This window comes from Coregonus clupeaformis, chromosome 6, assembly GCF_020615455.1.
Source record: "Coregonus clupeaformis isolate EN_2021a chromosome 6, ASM2061545v1, whole genome shotgun sequence".
NCBI lineage: Eukaryota > Metazoa > Chordata > Actinopteri > Salmoniformes > Salmonidae > Coregonus > Coregonus clupeaformis.
In genome coordinates, this window is record NC_059197.1 from 41,652,699 (window position 1) to 41,672,143 (window position 19,445).

A 19,445-nucleotide genomic window follows, 5' to 3' on the forward strand; every position below is an offset into this window, starting at 1 on the left:
GTGCCTTGCTCAAGGGCACATCGACATATTTTTCACCTAGTCGGCTCTGGTAATTAAACCAGCGACCTTTCAGTTACTGGCCCAACGCTCTTAACCGCTAGGCTACCTGCCGCCCCATGAGGATAATTATTTAGGACGTAAAGTGACTTTTAGAAAAGTCAATGTGCAGTGTCCGACTGCAATGTAGTGAAATTTGATCTCAAACACGACCGTAGTCTACTGTGCTCATGATGTCACCGGTGTTGAAAATAACTTCAACTATCAATGGACATTCCACATATGCATATTATAAATATTGATCACATGTCTGATTCTCCTGGGTCACTCAAGGTTCTCCAAAGTAATGCTGCTCATAGTCTACTGTGCTAATGATGTGACCGTGTGTGTTTTCCAGATGTGATTGGAGTCTGTAAGAGCGTGGCCGACGTGACCCGCCTCACCACCAAGAACAACCGTGAGGTCTCCAAGAGGACGATCAACCTGATGGACCAGTCTGGTAAACTGGTGGATGTCACCCTGTGGGGGGAGGAGGTGAGGACTGGGAGACAGACACTAGCACAGCCATATAGACGGTCTATATGCGTCTGGACACAAGGGGACAGTCCTGCTGGATAAAGAGAGGATGAAACTCAGTTTCTCTCATGCTAGGTGACATGCTGTAGCACCTTCATTATGTGTGTGTGTGTGTCCGTGTCCTGTCAGCCAGTGCCCCAGGAAGGGTACAGTACACCTCTCTCCTAATTTGAAAAGGTGTTGTGAGCCATATGCCTCCCTGTGTTTGGAAATGTCTATTAAGCAGTTTAAGAGGGAGAGGAGATTTCAGCAATGGGCTCTCTCTGTCTTTGTCTCTGTGTGTGTGTGTGTGTTTAATAGAAGCTGATGTGGTTGAAGTCACTGAGTAAATACCATGTCACAGTTTGATGAAGGAACCCAGCTCCAGCAGTTGATTTTATACGTGGCTCAGTGGGGCTATGCTTAGTTTGCCACCATTTCTTTCACTCTGACAACTACAGCACAATGTTCCCTCTGTTTGTTCTGCAGATATCCCCAATCTAGGGGGACTTGCGGAGGTACACAACATGTATAGTTTATAAAGAACAAGCTTTAGTAAATACAGAATTGCATGAATTTTCCCCCCACTTTTTTCCCCTTCTCCGCCAGTGCTGATGCACAACATGTCCAAAAGTATGTGGACACCTGCTTGTCGAACAGCTCATTCCAAAATCATGGGCATTAATATGGAGTTCGTCCCCTCTATAACAGCCTCCACTCTTCTGGGAAGGCTTTCCACTAAATGTTGTAACATTGCTGCGCGGACTTGCTTCCATTCAGCCACGAGCATTAGTGAGGTCAAGTTCTACCACACCGATCTTGACGAACAATTTCTGTATGGACCTCGCTTTGTGCACGGGGGCATTGTCATGGTGAAACAGGAAAGGGCCTTCCCCAAAATGTTGCCACAAAATTGGAGGCACAGAATCGTCTAGAATATCATTGTATGCTGTAACATTAAGATATCCCTTCACTGGAACTAAGGGGTCTAGCCCGAACCATGAAAAACAGCCCCATACCATTATTCCTCCTCCACCAAACTTTACAGTTGGCACTCTGCGTTGGGGCAGGTAGTGTTCTCCTGGCATCTACCAAACCCAGATTCGTCCGTAGGACTGCCAGATGGTGAAGCGTGATTCATCACTCCAGAGAATGTGTTTCCACTCCAGAGAACGCAAGCTTTACACCACTCCAGCCGACGCTTGGCATTGCGCATGGTGGTCTTAGGCTTGTGTGCGGCTGCTCAGCCATGGAAACCCATTTCATAGGCCGTCATTGTAAATATGAATTTGTTCTTAACTGACTTGACTAGTTAAATAAAGGTTAAATAAAAAAATATAAAAAATAAATGAAGCTCCCGGCGAACAGTTCTTGTGCTGACGTTGCTTTTAGAGGAACTCGGTAGTGAGTGTTGCAACCGAGGACAGACTATTTTTACGCGCTTCAGCACTTGCCGGTCTCGTTCTGTGAGCTTGTGTGGCCTACCACTTTGTGGATGAGCCGTTGTTGCGCCTAGACGTTTCCACTTCACAAAACAGCATTTACAGTTGACCGGGGCAGCTCTAGCAGGGCAGAAATTTGACGAACTGACTTGTTGGAAAGGTGGCATCCTATGATGGTGCCACATTGAAAGTCCCTGAGCTCTTCAGTAAGACCATTCTACTGCCAATGTTTGTCTATGGAGATTGCATGCTGTGTGCTCTATTTTATACACCTGTCAGCTACTGGTATGGCTTAAATAGCCGAATCCACTAATTTGAAGGGGTGCCCACATACATTTGGCCATGTAGTGTAGTTTTGCACATAAAGTGTATATCGTTGGAAATCCTCAGTCAACCTATCTGTTCTATTTGCAGGCAGAGAACTTTGATGGCTCTGGGCAGCCCATCCTGGCCATCAAAGGGGCCAAGCTGTCGGACTATGGGGGCAGATCTCTGTCTGCTTCGTTCAGCAGCACCATCATGGTCAACCCTGACATCCCTGAGGCATACAAGCTGCGGGGCTGGTAAGTGTCTGTCTAAAGGCCTCTGTGACTGTGTTATGCAAGAACAGCCTGGGTATGTATGGTGCCGCTATTAGGTCATATTTTGGGTTCGAAGACCTAGAGCGAATCTCTCACATCCTCTGCTCCACCGTTGAGAGAATTCTAAAGGATTTAAAGGAATTTGAATGTAAATATCAGATCCCCAAACTCTGAGAGGGTGCGTGCTCCGTCTTGTATCATTAAAATTAGCCTACCTCCATTAGTGAAGATGTGGAGGGGTTACTTCAGTGAAGCGTTACATATGAATGCAAATCATTCTTAATCTGCGGAAAATGTATTTTTTCTCCTTCTTATCTGCCCTTCAAAAGAAGCCACAAATAACGGGTGCACTGGAGACCAGAAGTGACGTGCACATATTTGTCTTTGATTGTGGTGATGGGAGCATTTGTGTTTTGATCACGTTGACGGGGCAGAACATAAATATTTTATTTCATATTAATGACAATAACAACTACATTGAACAAATATTTGGAAGTAACCCTAAAGCCTATATTTGGAGTTAAATCTAAAGCCTATATTATATTGGAACAAATATAATGAATGTAGGCCCAAATTTAGTTTGTATGTGAGAGTAGTTATTTAGGGAAAGCGGTAGTTGGTAGCACATCCACATGCAGTGGTTTAAGATGGCAGACAGAGGAACAGGCCCATGTGTTATCCCTTGAAGACCCCATCTATTGGCTGCTCCAGCAAAGCAATGGGAAAACAGTTACTGTGACTCATGCTTTCATCTTTTCTTTGCGTTCTCTTGCCAATTCCCGTTATTCATTACCTAAATAATGTTATTCACTGTGTACCATATCCCAAAATAAATACTCAGCTTTTCCAATCCCATATCTAGTTGGGAAGCTAGGCAGCAGTTTAGTTTTTAAGTTGATATCAAAGCCGTGTCTTGTCAATGGCAGGGTGGAAGCATAAAATAGAATATTGTAATTCAATGGGTAGAAGCAGGGTTGGAAAGATAGTTGGATAGATGTGTATGGTGGAAGGAAGGGGGGATTGATGGAGGAGGCGGGGTCTTCACAGGGACTTTAGGGACAGTCATTGCTTCTATTTAACCTTCACCTCAGCTCTCTGACACCTTAATTGATCTGTCCCTCCATCTTCTAGATCCCCTCCTCTCCTTCTCCTCTCCCGCTCCACTCTGACACAGCCAAGGCCTCCCAGTCTGAAATTGAAGGCAAAATGTCTCAAAAGTGGAGATCCAATCGATTCTCACCGAAGGTGCTTTATTTTGTTTACCTTCCAACAGCAACACCGGCCCCACACTCCACAGGGAAATAAGATGAAAGGAGGCTGAGAAATGAAAGGGAAGGAGACCCAATAACAATTCCAAATTATATTCTGCACGTCCTGTGCGTCTTGACAAGTGCTCAAATTCCACTTCCCTGTGCCTTGAAAAAAAGTTGGGCCGCTGTAATTATTTTTGAGCGGATCAGAAGCCTTGATCTGCATAATGAGAGTGGTGAAATGTGACTACATAGCGGGAGGGAGAGCGGGGTGGCAAGTCAACAAAATATGCTCATATCTGCCACTTCACTGTGTGTCTGGGCTGTGGTGATTTCTGATCACAGCTTTATCTCTCCCTCACGACTAACCTTTGAAAGGTTAGTCACTGGATCTCAGACGTTTCTTAGAAACAGTTTTGGTCTGTGATGCTATTTGTTTTTATAATATGCTAAACATCCTGTCCTACAAACCATTAAAGGACTGAACTTTACAGAATTAGGACCAGTTGGGTATTTGAATGATATTTGGCCATTGCAAAGAGGTTATTCCCCAAACATAATGTGGTAGTAGTATTACATGCTGCTTCCTATTCAAGAGAATTCTCTACCATTGTCTGAGTGGTAGCCTGCCTCAAGCATTTTGTATAAAATTGTATAGCTTGTTTATCAATATGGCATTGGATAATGATGTAGATGTAGTGGAGAGACTTCACGTGAATCTTCCGTCTGCTTACTTCAACAACGCAGGTGTTCCACTTCCTGCCCTCTGAGCTGTGGGAGCTTCCTTCACTTTCTCGGATGTGTCTCAAATGACACCCTATTCCCTATATAGTGCACTACTTTTGACCAGAGCCTTATGGGCCCTGGTCGAAAGTAGTGTACTACATAGGGAATAGGGTGCCATTTGGGATGCAGATGCAGCCACTCCAGTCCCTTCTCACATGGACAGCCAGAGATAACGAGCCTAAGCATTGATGTGTTTTCCAGTGTAGAGCCTAGCTGCTGTGGGATGATGCAGGTCCTCAAGGACCAGTGGGCTCCTGCAGGTTCGCAGGCATCCATCAATTAGGCGAACAGTTCAGAGGTTGCTGATATGAGTCCTGACCTCAGCCATTAGTCTCTCAGACATAGTGGTGGACTAAGTCCTATATAAAACTTCTGTTCTGCGTGTGGCAGTGACCCAACCAGCACATTGGGCTACATGTTATGATATTATTTTTGGATTATATTATACTGAACAAAAATAGAAACGCAACATGTAAAGTGTTGGTCCCAGTTTTCATGAGCTGAAATAAAATATACCAGACATTCTCCATAAGCACAAAAAGCTTATTTCTCTCAAATTTTGTGCACAACATTGTTTACAACCCTGTTAGTGAGCATTTCTCCTTTGCCAAGATAATCCATCCACCGGAATATCAAGATGCTGATTAAACAGCATGATCATTACACAGGTAAAAGGCCACTCTAAAATGTGCAGTTTTGTCACACAACACAATGCCACGGATGTCTCAAGTTTTGAGGGAGTGTGCAATTGGCATGCTGACTGCAGGAATGTCCAACAGAGCTGTTGCCAGAGAATGTAATGTTCATTTCTCGACCATAAGCCACCTCCAATGTCGTTTTAGTGAATTTGGCAGTACATCCAACCGGCCTTACAACCTCAGACAACGTGTAACCACGCCAGCCCAGGACCTCCGCATCTGGCTTCTTCACCTGCGGGTTTGTCTGAGGAGTGGTGCTGAGGAGTATTTCTGTCTGTAATAAATTCTAATTGGTTTGGTCTGGCTCCCCAGTGGGTGGGTCTATGCCCTCCCCATGCCCACCCATGGCTGCGCCCCTGCCCAGTTATGTGAAATCCATAGATTAGGGTCTAATTCATTTGTTTAAATTGACTGATCAGTAAAATCTTTAGAAATGGCATGTATATTTTTGTTCAGTGTATATATCAATTGACTCAAAGTATAGATTTTTTGGCTACGGTAGGTAGCATTAGCTAGCGCTAGTCTGCTGTACCTGCACCAAAACTCCAGTATTTTCCTTCATAGCTTGTTCTCAATCTTCTTTTCAAATATTGAGCCAACATGTTTTCAGCACTTTTTTATTTCCCTGACTGAACAAAACAAATGTTCTTATTCTCTCTTGTCTCTCTGCAGCAGACATATAGTGAGCAATATGTTTGGGACCTGAAATCGCAATAAAATCGCAGAATTGAATCGCGATACATAGATTATCGTGAGAATCGCAGTATATAGTGTATCGGCACCTAAGTATTGTTATAATATTGTATCGTGAGGTTCCTGGCAATTCCCAGCCCTACATGATGGTCTACTGTCTAAGGATGGAATAGACTCACATATTGTAAGGAAGTAAAATGTTGTACTGAGAACAGAAATGTATTTTTTATTTTCAAGTAGTACAGAGCAATATGTTGATTTAAAACTAGGTTAGTAGTGAATGATTTAGTGATTTAGGCATAGCACATCAGTGCTTGTTGAATACTTTCAGTACTCTGGGAGAAAAGGATGTTGATCATCAGTGAGCCATGCTTTCAGCAGTCTGCATCTGCATCCCAAATTTCACCCTATTCCAAATATAGTGGTCCATAGGGCTCTGCTCAAAAGTAGTGCACTCTGGAATAAGATTCCATTTGGGATGTAACCGATCTGTCCACAAATGAAGAGGCCTTTTATGTGAACGTTTCATCTTGCAAGCATAGAAAACCCAGAGCTTTTTACAACTGAAAAACGAAGGCGAGCTCTGTGAGCCTTCTGTCAGAGCCAAGCTCTTGAAAAACATCATTTTGCAAAGTGTAGGTGTCTTAATTCGATCATTTTTGCTGCAGACTCTTGGGATTTCCGTAAGTATTTATCCTACCCGAGTAAGCTGTTGACTGAAACCCATGCAGTGGATCAGTGGTTCCGCTCAGCCTATCCCTGTGTGTGCTGGACTGAAAAAACAGCGCTCTCCCTTTAATGCCAGACTAATTAATCTTATGGAGAGAAAGTGTTTAATTTCCTCAAACAAGAATGCCGCACTACGCAGTAATTATCTTGAGCCCTGATTTGGTTCTGAGCTCCATAATAATATATATTATATGAACCCTTCTTGACTTTGAAATAGACTTCTACAGATTGTCATGAAATCTGTGTTCTTTTTGGGGGAGAATTGGGAATATGAACTACTGTGCATGAAAGAAACATGGATTTGTCTTTATGGAGAGCATCACATTTCTGTGGTGCTGCAGTAAATTAGGGCACTGTCTTGGCCCCTTGCATAATTTAAAGGCTTAAAGATTAATTTAGCTAGATTAATGAAAAGGTTCCTTACTCAACTGGTGCTGCATTTTCCTCGGCTTTCTGTAACTTTGGTACATGCTCATTTGCTGCCTTCATTATTTAGGCATTTAAAAGATGCTTAACCATAATTTATTTACCTTATCATAAAGCACATCTACTTAATTATAGCTTAGTCTAGTCAATTACCCTGCTCTTCCCCAGTATCAAGTAACATACCCAGAAAATGCCTGCCTGCTCAGTTGCTATTTGGGAGGATTTAGATAAAATCCACATACAATCTAATTTGTTTCTCTAATTTTGTGCTAATTTGTTTCATAACCAAACCTGAACGTGAAATGTTTCCCTACTGATCCGTCCGGTGCATACAATAGCAGCCTTTGTCCATTAGATGGCATCATCACAGACACATCTGGAGTGACTCCTGTCCTCCCTTTCCAGCTCTCTCACTCTCATAGCTGACTGGACAACTGTCTGTCACTCAGTCTTCTTGTCATTCTTCCCCTTCTTGACACATCCTCTTGTTGTTGTCCTCAGTCCTATTGCCGTTGCTCACTTAGTAACACTTGGCCACTCACTCTTTCTGTTTGGTGGTGTTCTCCTGCAGTCCTCCTCACTGAGTCATCTGATCTCCCTTACACACACCACAGACAGACAGGATGCGTCCAGTGTAGCTCAGTTGGTAGAGCATGGCGTTTGCAACGCCAGGGTTGTGGGTTCGATTCCGACGGGGGGCCAGTATGAAAAATGTATGCACTCACTAACTGTAAGTTGCTCTGGATAAGAGCGTCTGCTAAATGACAAAAAGGTAAATGTCCCAAATGGCACCCTATTCCCTTTATAGTCCACTACTTTTGACCAGAGTTCTATGGGCCCTTGTCAAAAGTAGTGCACTATATAGGGAATAGGGTGCCATCTGGTATGTGGACACACTGTTACCCACTAGTGGAGCTGCTCTGCTCACAGCAAAAATATATTTGTCCTTGGCACTTGTTACCTCAATGAAGCTGGAAGTGTGATGTTGCTGTTCAGTAGTTCTGCCTTGATTGTGCTGCTGTCAACTACTTTATTTCTCTCATTTATTCCGACTGAGTCTCAGTGCTCCAACATAACAATTCATATTTTTTAACTAAACAAGTAGCTTAACTACAGTGGGGGAAAAAAGTATTTAGTCAGCCACCAATTGTGCAAGTTCTCCCACTTAAAAAGATGAGAGAGGCCTGTAATTGTCATCATAGGTACACGTCAACTATGACAGACAAAGTGAGGGGGAAGAAATCCAGAAAATCACATTGTAGGATTTTTTATGAATTTATTTGCAAATTATGGTGGAAAATAAGTATTTGGTCAATAACAAAAGTTTCTCAATACTTTGTTATATACCCTTTGTTGGCAATGACACAGGTCAAACATTTTCTGTAAGTCTTCACAAGGTTTTCACACACTGTTGCTGGTATTTTGGCCCATTCCTCCATGCAGATCTCCTCTAGAGCAGTGATGTTTTGGGGCTGTCGCTGGGCAACACGGACTTTCAACTCCCTCCAAAGATTTTCTATGGGGTTGAGATCTGGAGACTGGCTAGGCCACTCCAGGACCTTGAAATGCTTCTTACGAAGCCACTCCTTCGTTTCCCGGGCGGTGTGTTTGGGATCATTGTCATGCTGAAAGACCCAGCCACGTTTCATCTTCAATGCCCTTGCTGATGGAAGGAGGTTTTCACTCAAAATCTCACGATACATGGCCCCATTCATTCTTTCCTTTACACGGATCAGTCGTCCTGGTCCCTTTGCAGAAAAACAGCCCCAAAGCATGATGTTTACACCCCCATGCTTCACAGTAGGTATGGTGTTCTTTGGATGCAACTCAGCATTCTTTGTCCTCCAAACACGACGAGTTGAGTTTTTTACCAAAAAGTTCTATTTTGGTTTCATCTGACCATATGACATTCTCCCAATCCTCTTCTGGATCATCCAAATGCACTCTAGCAAACTTCAGACGGGCCTGGACATGTACTGGCTTAAGCAGGGGGGACACGTCTGGCACTGCAGGATTTGAGTCCCTGGCGGCGTAGTGTGTTACTGATGGTAGGCTTTGTTACTTTGGTCCCAGCTCTCTGCAGGTCATTCACTAGGTCCCCCCGTGTGGTTCTGGGATTTTTGCTCACCGTTCTTGTGATCATTTTGACCTCACGGGGTGAGATCTTGCGTGGAGCCCCAGATTGAGGGAGATTATCAGTGGTTTTCCATTTCCTAATAATTGCTCCCACAGTTGATTTCTTCAAACCAAGCTGCTTACCTATTGCAGATTCAGTCTTCCCAGCCTGGTGCAGGTCTACCATTTTGTTTCTGGTGTCCTTTGACAGCTCTTTGGTCTTGGCCATAGTGGAGTTTGGAGTGTGACTGTTTGTGGTTGTTGACAGGTGTCTTTTATACTGATAACAAGTTCAAACAGGTGCCATTAATACAGGTAACGAGTGGAGGACAGAGGAGCCTCTTAAAGAAGAAGTTACAGGTCTGTGAGAGCCAGAAATCTTGCTTGTTTGTAGGTGACCAAATACTTATTTTCCACCATAATTTGCAAATAAATTCATAAAAAATCCTACAATGTGATTTTCGGGAGAAAAAAAATCTCAATTTGTCTGTCATAGTTGACGTGTACCTATGATGATGAAAATTACAGGCCTCTCTCATCTTTTTAAGTGGGAGAACTTGCACAATTGGTGGCTGACTAAATACTTTTTTCCCCCACTGTATGTGGCTATGCTACTTGATCTCTCTCCTCTTATTCCCTCTTTCTCTTGTTGTCAGTGGTTTGTCCCAGCTTAGTTCCCCCCTGGCGCATGCTTAATCCGTTTTATGATTCAGACAATTTGGAAATGTTATGTTGGAATAGAATACATAGTCACATTTACAACCACGTACCCATTTGAAAATTACCTCATGTACTGAATCATTCAACTTCACCTCTACAGTGATTGAGTGCTTGAGCCGACCTCATGGATGACTAATCATATTTGTTGTATGTTGTCCGCCAGTCAGAAACGCACCGTGAGAGCCATAGCTGGAGGCAGGGAAGGAAAAGAACTGTGCTTCCAGAAGGGTTCCTGTCATGCTTAGCTGCTTTTTCTCCTTCCCTCTGTCACATGCTCTCTGTCATGTTGCCCTGCCATCCTGTCCTGCCTGTCCTGTCCTGTACTTGGCCTTATGGCTCGTCGTGACGGGGTGCCATGCTATGCACATGAATCTGTTATTTTCCCTTCTCTTCTTCTAGTTGTTGTCGCTCTCTTCCAGTCGGTTAGTCTCACTTCGTCCACGCTCGGAGCATCTCCCTGCTTCTCTCAGACCACTGTTGCACATCTTCTGCCAGCTCCAATTTGTCCTCCTTTTTGTCTCCTTCATCAAGCCCACTGACTTACTGTACCCTGCCTGTTGTAGTGCTTTCCTACAGAACACTCTTCTGTTTGTCTGCCTTTACAGTCTGCATTACATCGTCTCCTGGGTATCTTGTTTAGCATTTTGTTCATCATTTGTAACTCTGTCAAAAATAACATTTTGAGAAATCAGATATACATTAATGATCATCTGCTTACCTACCAGGAGTCAGCCCTGTCTGGATCTGAAAACACCATTCCTTTCATTCTATTCCAGCCTATTTCTCTTGGCGAAAACACCAGCAGCTTTATGAAAGGAGTTGTTAATCAGAAACAAATAAGTATTTTCAGGTGGATTTCAGAACTAGGTTGACGTTGTTTTTAATGCATCATCAGCCTGGTGTTTTTGTTCAGACCCCCTATCTGTACGAACACCAGTAGAATTATAACAAAGTAGGGATGCTAGTGCAGAGATGAGGGAATAGGTGCCACAGGAAATAATTACACATATTTTTCAGTGGAGGGGAAATTGGCAGAGGCCATAGTGGCCGGGCCTCATGCTCGCAGGCCATTAATGGGGATATTTTCAATTAGTCATGCTTCTAAGAGCAAGGTCCGGCTCCCTGTATTTACAGCCCCCCCCACAGCACTACACAATACCTCCTAGCAATAGATTAGTAAGCGCTATTGATCTCTTGCACCATTCCAACCTGTGTTTTATTGTTTTTCCCTCTTTACCTCTCCCCCCTCCTCCCTGTCCCCTCCCCCCACTCTCCATCCCTCTCTTCTCCCTCCTTCCCCCTTGTCTTGTGTGAATCACCTGGAGGTAACGCTGAGTGAAAATTGGTTTCTGATTCCCCTATCACTGCTGTTGATTCGTTTCACTGCCACTCTCTCTGCCACTCAGCCTGCTTTGCTCTCAGCACAGACTATTTCTGCATCCCAAATGGCACCATATTCCTTATTTAGTGCACTATATAGGGAATAGTGCCATTTTAGGACGCAACCTAACTCAGCTTTGTCAAACAGGGATGGCTATGTTGTACAGGATGGGTTTTATTAACCACTACTAGACAACAGACAACTCGCTAGGCTACAAGATGCTAGGCTACAAGACGCTAGGCTACAAGACGCTAGGCTACAAGACACCTCTATGTATTACACTTTGTCTTCTCTTCTATTGTGATTGATGGGGTTGTTTCTGCAGTGACATGTTTGTGGTTTTAGGCTGGGTTTCTGTATAGCACTTTGTGATATCTGCTGATGTAAAAAGGGCTTTATAAATTAATTAGATTGGATGTTAACTAAAGGTTTGTGTGTTTTGTCCGTGTCCGTCCAGGTATGACAAGGAGGGTCACTCTATGGATGGCCAGTCTCTGACGGAGGCGAGGACGGTAGGAGGAGGAGGAGGGAACACCAACTGGAAGACCCTGACTGACATCAAGACGGAGCACCTCGGACACGGAGACAAGGTTTGTTGCGCACACACACCCACACACTCACACAAACATACTTTTATGTAGACAAACACATGTACATCAAACATTCTAAAATATAATAAGGTCCTACATATTGCTTTTCTTTGTTGACTTGATTCAAAGCAAGAATATTCAAGGACAAACTGAAAGACAGTATTGAATGCAAGCGATCACTTTTTTGAAAGTGTTCCCTACATAGTGCACTACTTTAGGTCGGGGCCAAATGGCACCCTATTCCATATGGGACCTGGTCAAAAGTAGTGCACTATATAGGGAATAGGGTGCCATTTGGGATGCAACCCTACGGTATTCTGATATTCTCCCTCTCATTAATCACCAACATAGTATGTGTCCTCTGCTGCCCTCTTCCTACCTAGGTATATGCTTAATGTGAAGTCACATTTATCTCCCATATTGATTGTGAAGAGAAGAGGGGCGCCGTTCTTTCAGCTTGGTAATGAAGTGGTTGCGCTCAGATAAATCAAGTAATAAATGTGCTTGTAATTCCAGCTTATTATTTACATTTTATGGTATGGAGGAAAGGTGGGATAATTCATCTCCGATTATGGAAACTGATATGTCCTCTAATATTTGTAATATAAAACTATACTAATTAATCCTGGGCCTTGGTTTTTAACCTCCGTATTGGAATAAGGAGGAGGGATGAGATTATTTTAATTAGGTTTATTTGACTGACGTCTGAGGAGAGTCCTTGGGTTAGAACAGCACTGGGAGAGAGGCGAGGATGGAGAGGGGGAGAATGGGGGTAGCTCCAAGTCCAGGGTACACTGAGGACTAAGACAGGGGGGAGGGAGGATAGCGCACAAGCTCAGGACAGAGGGAGGATGGGACTGGGAGAGGGGGAGGATGGTACAAAAGCACAGGGTTGACTAAAAGACTCCGGTGGACTCGGGTCAGGTGAAGGAGTGAGGTGTTGGAGAATGGATAGAGGGCTTTGGGGTATAGACAGGTTTGGGTAAAGAGCATGTGAGGAAATCTCCTGCCTTAGCAAACAGAGGGGAAAATGAGGCATGTTCCAAGGCCTAGATAAATAATAGAAGAGCAACACTTGACTGAAGTCCTCTATTTGTGGCTAAATCCCTACCTGTTTGTGTGTGTGGAGAATGTTGAGGAATTGTTGTGGTGATTGGCTCAGTGGCTGGCTGGGCTTTAGTAGTGTTGCTCCTGGCTCTCTGTGATCTAGCCCTGGTTCTGCTGCTCTCTGTGATCTAGTCCTGGTTCTGCTGCTCTCTGTGATCTAGCCCTGGTTCTGCTGCTCTCTGTGATCTAGCCCTGGTTCTGCTGCTCTCTGTGATCTAGCCCTGGTTCTGCTGCTCTCTGTGATCTAGCCCTGGTTCTGCTGCTCTCTGTGATCTAGCCCTGGTTCTGCTGCTCTCTGTGATCTAGCCCTGGTTCTGCTGCTCTCTGTGATCTAGCCCTGGTTCTGCTGCTCTCTGTGATCTAGCCCTGGTTCTGCTGCTCTCTGTGATCTAGTCCCTGGTTCTGCTGCTCTCTGTGATCTAGCCCTGGTTCTGCTGCTCTCTGTGATCTAGCCCTGGTTCTGCTGCTCTCTGTGATCTAGCCCTGGTTCTGCTGCTCTCTGTGATCTAGCCCTGGTTCTGCTGCTCTCTGTGATCTAGCCCTGGTTCTGCTGCTCTCTGTGATCTAGCCCTGGTTCTGCTGCTCTCTGTGATCTAGCCCTGGTTCTGCTGCTCTCTCGCTCATCTGCACTGCACCTCTCCAGGGCCTGGTGTCACCAAGCCTCAGTATAGCGCTCTTATTGTTATCCTTATGCCCCTCACATTGAAGAGTGTATGGACACTATATAGGCTAACCAGTTACTTGACACTCCCCTCACATTGTAAAGTAGACTATATGTTACATGCACACAGTAATGACATTATTGTGGTGATTAATATAAAAATGTTTTTATGCAAGAAGAACGATTTCCCTAATAATCCTGTTTACATGGACATATCTGACATCAGGATACCTGATGGGACTCTTGATAAATACAGAAAATTATACCACAGTGACCATGTTATTTTTGCGACATCTTTTTGATTCAGAGTTCAGACATATACATTTTGTATGTGAAAACTATTTATAAGATGCATACTTTTCTGAACTCACTTCACTCGCACATAAGAGGGAGGCTTGCACTACCTGTGGTGGCACATGTGCAGATCAAATACAACGCTGGAACACCGATTTAAGCTGTTTACATGTCCTAATAATTTGAAAGATTACTCAGAAAACCAGGTGTTCTAATCGCTGTATGCTTACTTTGATTTTGGCCATTCGCCGATTTTTAAGATGAGCAGCTTAAGGTGTTTATATGACTATTTCAATACTCGGCCTACTGCCATAATCAGTTTAATATATAATTATTAGTGTGCACGTAAACATATTCACTGTCTCATTGTAGAGTAGGCTGTTGGCACTATTTATGCTAACCAGTATTAGCATTGCTGATTCACGAGTTCCCTTGACCTTCACTAGAGTCGTCCAGACTATCCATTAGCCTCCTGTTGGGTTAAGGAGCTTTCTCCTGGCGTTAGGTTGTGGTACTAGAGGAGGAGAGAGGAAGGGAGAGGTGTGACCCAGGGCTGTAGTTTAGCCTGTAGTGTCTGTGTGTGTGATGAGGAGCTGACTCAAGCTCAGTCTGTCCTCTCCTGGTACTCCTCCTGCTCAGCCCGTGGAGACACGGGGTCACAAGGTCGGCCCTCTGAAGGCCCTTCGCAAGTCAGCGGCAATTAATTGTCCCTGTCACAAAGTCTCGGTCACAATCTCAAATTTGCCCTCTCGACAGCGAATAGCTAACCCCGTCCACAGCCCGCTCCCTTCTGATGGCTTGACACTGCCTGTGTATGTAAAGCCTTGTGACAGAGACTGGAGAAAAAAATGTTCAGCGGTCTCATCTCTCTCTGTGGTGAGTGACTCATTAATTGCAGAGGTATTAACTTGATTCATTAGTGCTCTTTGGGGAATCTGCAGTGCGGAAAGGAAGAAGGAGGTGTTTGTTAAAACAACTGTAGTTTTAAAGACAGATTCCATGCGTTGAAAAGGGAGAGATTTTCTCTAATTTGGCCACTGTCATTGATTACTCCCCAAAGGTTTTTTAGTTTGAAGTGACATAGAATATCAATTGTCCTACTGTGCAACTTAATTGGGGTTGAATCCCTTAGGCATACTGGCAGAGTGGCCAGCAGTTAGCCTATGGAGAGAGCGAGAGGGGGAAATAAATCTATTACGGCCAATGCTGCGGAAACGTTCCGTTTTGTTTTTCTATTTATTTCCTTCAAAAACTGGAGGTTAAGACTTTGCCTGGGGCCTCCATCTAGATTGTGAACCATAGAGGGAAATAATAAACTCCTGCATGCAGAATTCTCAATTAAGTGCACCATGCAGAAATGTCCTGTTTCCTGTCCCCTGCTTTCCTTTCCGTACGCCAGGCAATGTTCCCCTCCATGAATATGAGTCAGGATGTCCAGGTTATTAAAATTCCCCCATTGTAATTCTACTGTAGGTCTTTATTGTGTAAGGAAGTGTTATGATTTTTTTTTAAAGAGCACACACTCTTTTGTCCTCTGGATGAATCCTAATGACTGACTGATGAAGGCTCTTGGCCTCAGAGGTTCTCCTGTGTGTGTTTACATAATGAGATATTACCATGTGGTATTGCCAATAGGCCCTGGTCGAAAGTAGTGTACTATATAGGGAATAGGGCGCTATTTGGGATACAGACGGTGTTAAGGCGTGGAGGTGTCTGCTCCTCTCACTCCCCCTCATCGTGAGCCGTGACCCTGTTCTCACCCCACTGTGCCTCTGTCACCTCTCTGTCCCAATGGCCACATGCAGGAGTGGTGACGAGCAGTAGGCGGGGGGCTAACACAGATGGAGGGAGAGCGGGATGATAAGCGAGGGAGAGCGAGATGTTACAAAACAATAATCATTTGAGGCGTGACTGTGACACAGACCTGTCCGGGGCAGCAGGCAGCAAGGCGTATGAAGTGGTGGGTAGTGGGTGGGGGTACAGAAACAGAAAGGGAGCTCTACAACGTGTCGATAGAACGAGAGGTGACGTGCCTCATCTCCAACCAGAGCTTGCTGCTCTCCGACAGGCTAGGAAATATTCTAAAAGGCTGTTTATGTATATGGGGGTTATAAACTTTGCATATACCACCATAAAAAAGATGAGGCTGCCTGCCATTGCTGTTTTGCATTTGTGTTTGGAGCTATGCTATGCAGATTGCGGTTGGATTGTGATTTTTGCATCCCACTGCAATAATGTTTCTCTTTAATACAGTTTGAATATTCTAGTTGATGTCCTCTCAGATCTGTTCTTTATGCCTCTCAGTTGATAGTTCTGCGCCGTGTAATGGCATCAACCTTATGTAGAAATCATGGACCAAGCCTGCACATGTGGCCCATTTACAATATGGCCTGCCACAAAATATCTACTTTCAAAACGATTGACTGAAGAATTCTCAGTTATGTTGTGTGTTTGACTGTTTGTGTCCAGGCGGACTACTTCAGCTGCATGTATAGCAATATGGTAATTCCACAAAACATCTGGTGTACACATTTTAAAACGACTAAGAAGTATGCTCAGTAATGTTGTATGTGTTTTGTTTGTCCAGGCGGACTACTTCAGCTGCATATATGGCATATAGAATACGGCCTTCCACAAAATAGTGCTTTTCAAAACACTTGACAGAAGTACTGTGCCTTGCAAAAGTATTCATCCCCCTTGGTGTTTTTCCTATTTTGTTGCATTACAACCTGTCATTTTAATGGATTTTTTTGGGGATTTCATGTAATGGACATACACAAAATAGTCCAAATTGGTGAAGTGAAATTATAAAAATTACTTGTTTCAAAAAATTCTAAAAAATAAATAACGGAAAAGTGGTGCGTGCATATGTATTCTCCCCCTTTGCTATGAAGCCCCTAAATAAGATCTGGTGCAACCAATTACCTTCAGAAGTCACATAATTAGTTAAAGTCCACCTGTGCGCAATCTAAGTGTCACATGATCTGTCACATGATCTCAGTATATATACACCTGTTCTGAAAGGCCCCAGAGTCTGCAACACAACTAAGCAAAGGGCACCACCAAGCAAGCGGCACCATGAAGACCAAGGAGCTCTCCAAACAGGTCAGGGACAAAGTTATGGAGAAGTACAGATCAGGGTTGGGTTATAAAAAAATATCAGAAACTTTGAACATCCCACGGAGCACCATTAAATCCATAATTAAAAAATGGAAAGAATATGGCACCACAACAAACCTGCCAAGAGATGGCCGCCCACCAAAACTCACGGACCAGGCAAGGAGGGCATTAATCAGAGAGGCAACAAAGACACCAAAGATAACCCTGAAGGAGCTGCAAAGCTCCACAGCAGAGATTGGAGTATCTGTCCATAGGACCACTTTAAGCCGTACACTCCACAGAGCTGGGCTTTACGGAAGAGTGGCCAGAAAAAAGCCATAGCTTAAAGAAAAAAATAAGCAGGAAGAATGTACTCTGGTCAGATGAGACTAAAATTGAGCTTTTTGGCCATCAAGGAAAACGCTATGTCTGGCGCAAATCCAACACCTCTCATCACCCCCAGAACACCATCCCCACAGTGAAGCATGGTGGTGGCAGCATCATGCTGTGGGGATGTTTTTCATCGGCAGGGACTGGGAAACTGGTCAGAATTGAAGGAATGATGGATGGCGCTAACTACAGGGAAATTCTTGAGGGAAACCGGTTTCAGTCTTCCAGAGATTTGAGACTGGGACGGAGGTTCACCTTCCAGCAGGACAATGACCCTAAGCATACTGCTAAAGCAACACTCGAGTGGTTTAAGGGGAAACATTTAAATGTCTTGGAATGACCTAGTCAAAGCTCAGACCTCAATCCAATTGAGAATCTGTGGTATGACTTAAAGATTGCTGTACACCAGCGGAACCCATCCAACTTGAAGGAGCTGGAGCAGTTTTGCCTTGAAGAATGGGCAGAAATCCCAGTGGCTAGATGTGCCAAGCTTATAGAGACATACCCCAAGAGACTTGCAGCTGTAATTGCTGCAAAAGGTGGCTCTACAAAGTATTGACTTTGGGGGAGAGGGTGAATAGTTATGCACGCTCAAGTTCTGTTTTTTTGTCTTATTTCTTGTTTGTTTCACAATAAAAAATATTTTACATCTTCAAAGTGGTAGGCATGTTGTGTAAATCAAATGATACAAACCCCCAGAAAATCCATTTTAATTCCAGGTTGTAAGACAACAAAATAGGAAAAATGCCAAGGGGGGTGAATACTTTCGCAAGCCACTGTATACTCAGTAATGTCTGTGTGTGTGTGTCCCTCCAGGCAGACTACTTCAGCTGCATTGCCACCATAGTGTACATCCGTAAGGAGAACTGTCTGTACCAGGCTTGCCCTAGTCAGGACTGCAATAAGAAGGTGGTGGACCAACAGAACGGCATGTTCCGCTGTGAGAAGTGTGACAAAGAGTTCCCAAACTTCAAGTACCGACTCATCGTCTCTGTGAGTAGCTCTCTCTGTCTGTCTAAGCCCTCTGGCTTTCTGGCTGGATTCAGTACGCACAGTCACAAAGAGGACACGCACGCACACGCTGCGTCCCAATCTGCCACCCCATTCACGCTCACTGTGACAGGGTACCTGCCCTCTCCTGACCCCATCCCCTGGGCCTCTATTCATTCTCTCCTATCCTCACAGGACTGTGGGGATGGGGCTGCTGCTGCTGTGGGTGTGGCTGGGGGGGTGTCTTCCTCTGGGGGACTTATCTACTACCTCTCATTACTCTCTCTCTAGCACGCTCTCTCTCTGGTACGCACACGTTCGCTTTCTGTCTTTGTCCTTCCTTTCAATCTTGCTCTCTTCACCCCTCCGTTCTTTCGCTCTCTTTCGTGCGCTCTTTCTTTCTCTCATTTCGCTCTTTCGCTTCTTTCTCTCCTTCTGGGCTCAGTTTTCCCCTCTTCTCCCAGGACTCCAGCCAGTCTCCCCTATGGTACTACTTCTCTCACGGTCCTTAACTCTCCCCATTGGCTCCCTTTACAGTCATGTTTGAAGAAAATTCTTATTTAAGCCCATTCTGCTCTTGCTGCTGCAAGCGTCAAATAGTGGCTGGCTATTTTAGGATTCATTTGATTTGTTTTATTGGGTGTAAGTCAGGATTATGATGAGTTAATTGCTCTATTTTCCCCTCCTGAATACTGTTGCTCGATGCTGAGGCATTTTGTCTCTGCTGGTTAAAAATAGCAGCATTAAAATACTACCTCATTTAGTCAGCAAATGAGCTCTTGCAGCCAGACATCTAAAATAAGCGGCTTTTCTTTTGTTTTGCGCCTCTCGCCAGTCAGCATATTGCTTTTCTCCACAGAGCTGGAACATGAGCTGTGAATATGCTACCATTGCGCGCAGCTCGCATCACACATACACCTTGGCTCTTCTAGTGTTTAAAG

At 44.3% G+C, this 19,445-nt stretch overlaps 1 protein-coding gene across 3 annotated transcripts in view; it reads left to right on the forward strand.

The window, feature by feature from the left end:
• The window catches only part of LOC121567972 (replication protein A 70 kDa DNA-binding subunit), a 46,292-nt gene that overhangs the window by 16,970 nt on the left and 9,877 nt on the right, over window positions 1-19,445 (forward strand). For 2 of the 3 annotated variants that reach the window (XM_041878398.2, XM_041878399.2), the window contains 4 exons: window positions 395-531; window positions 2,409-2,557; window positions 11,831-11,963; window positions 18,331-18,507. In XM_041878398.2, the coding sequence (XP_041734332.2) occupies window positions 395-531; window positions 2,409-2,557; window positions 11,831-11,963; window positions 18,331-18,507 (596 nt within the window). The remainder of the gene's footprint in view (window positions 1-394; window positions 532-2,408; window positions 2,558-11,830; window positions 11,964-18,330; window positions 18,508-19,445) is intronic. The other variant, XM_041878400.2, reaches the window with a different exon arrangement.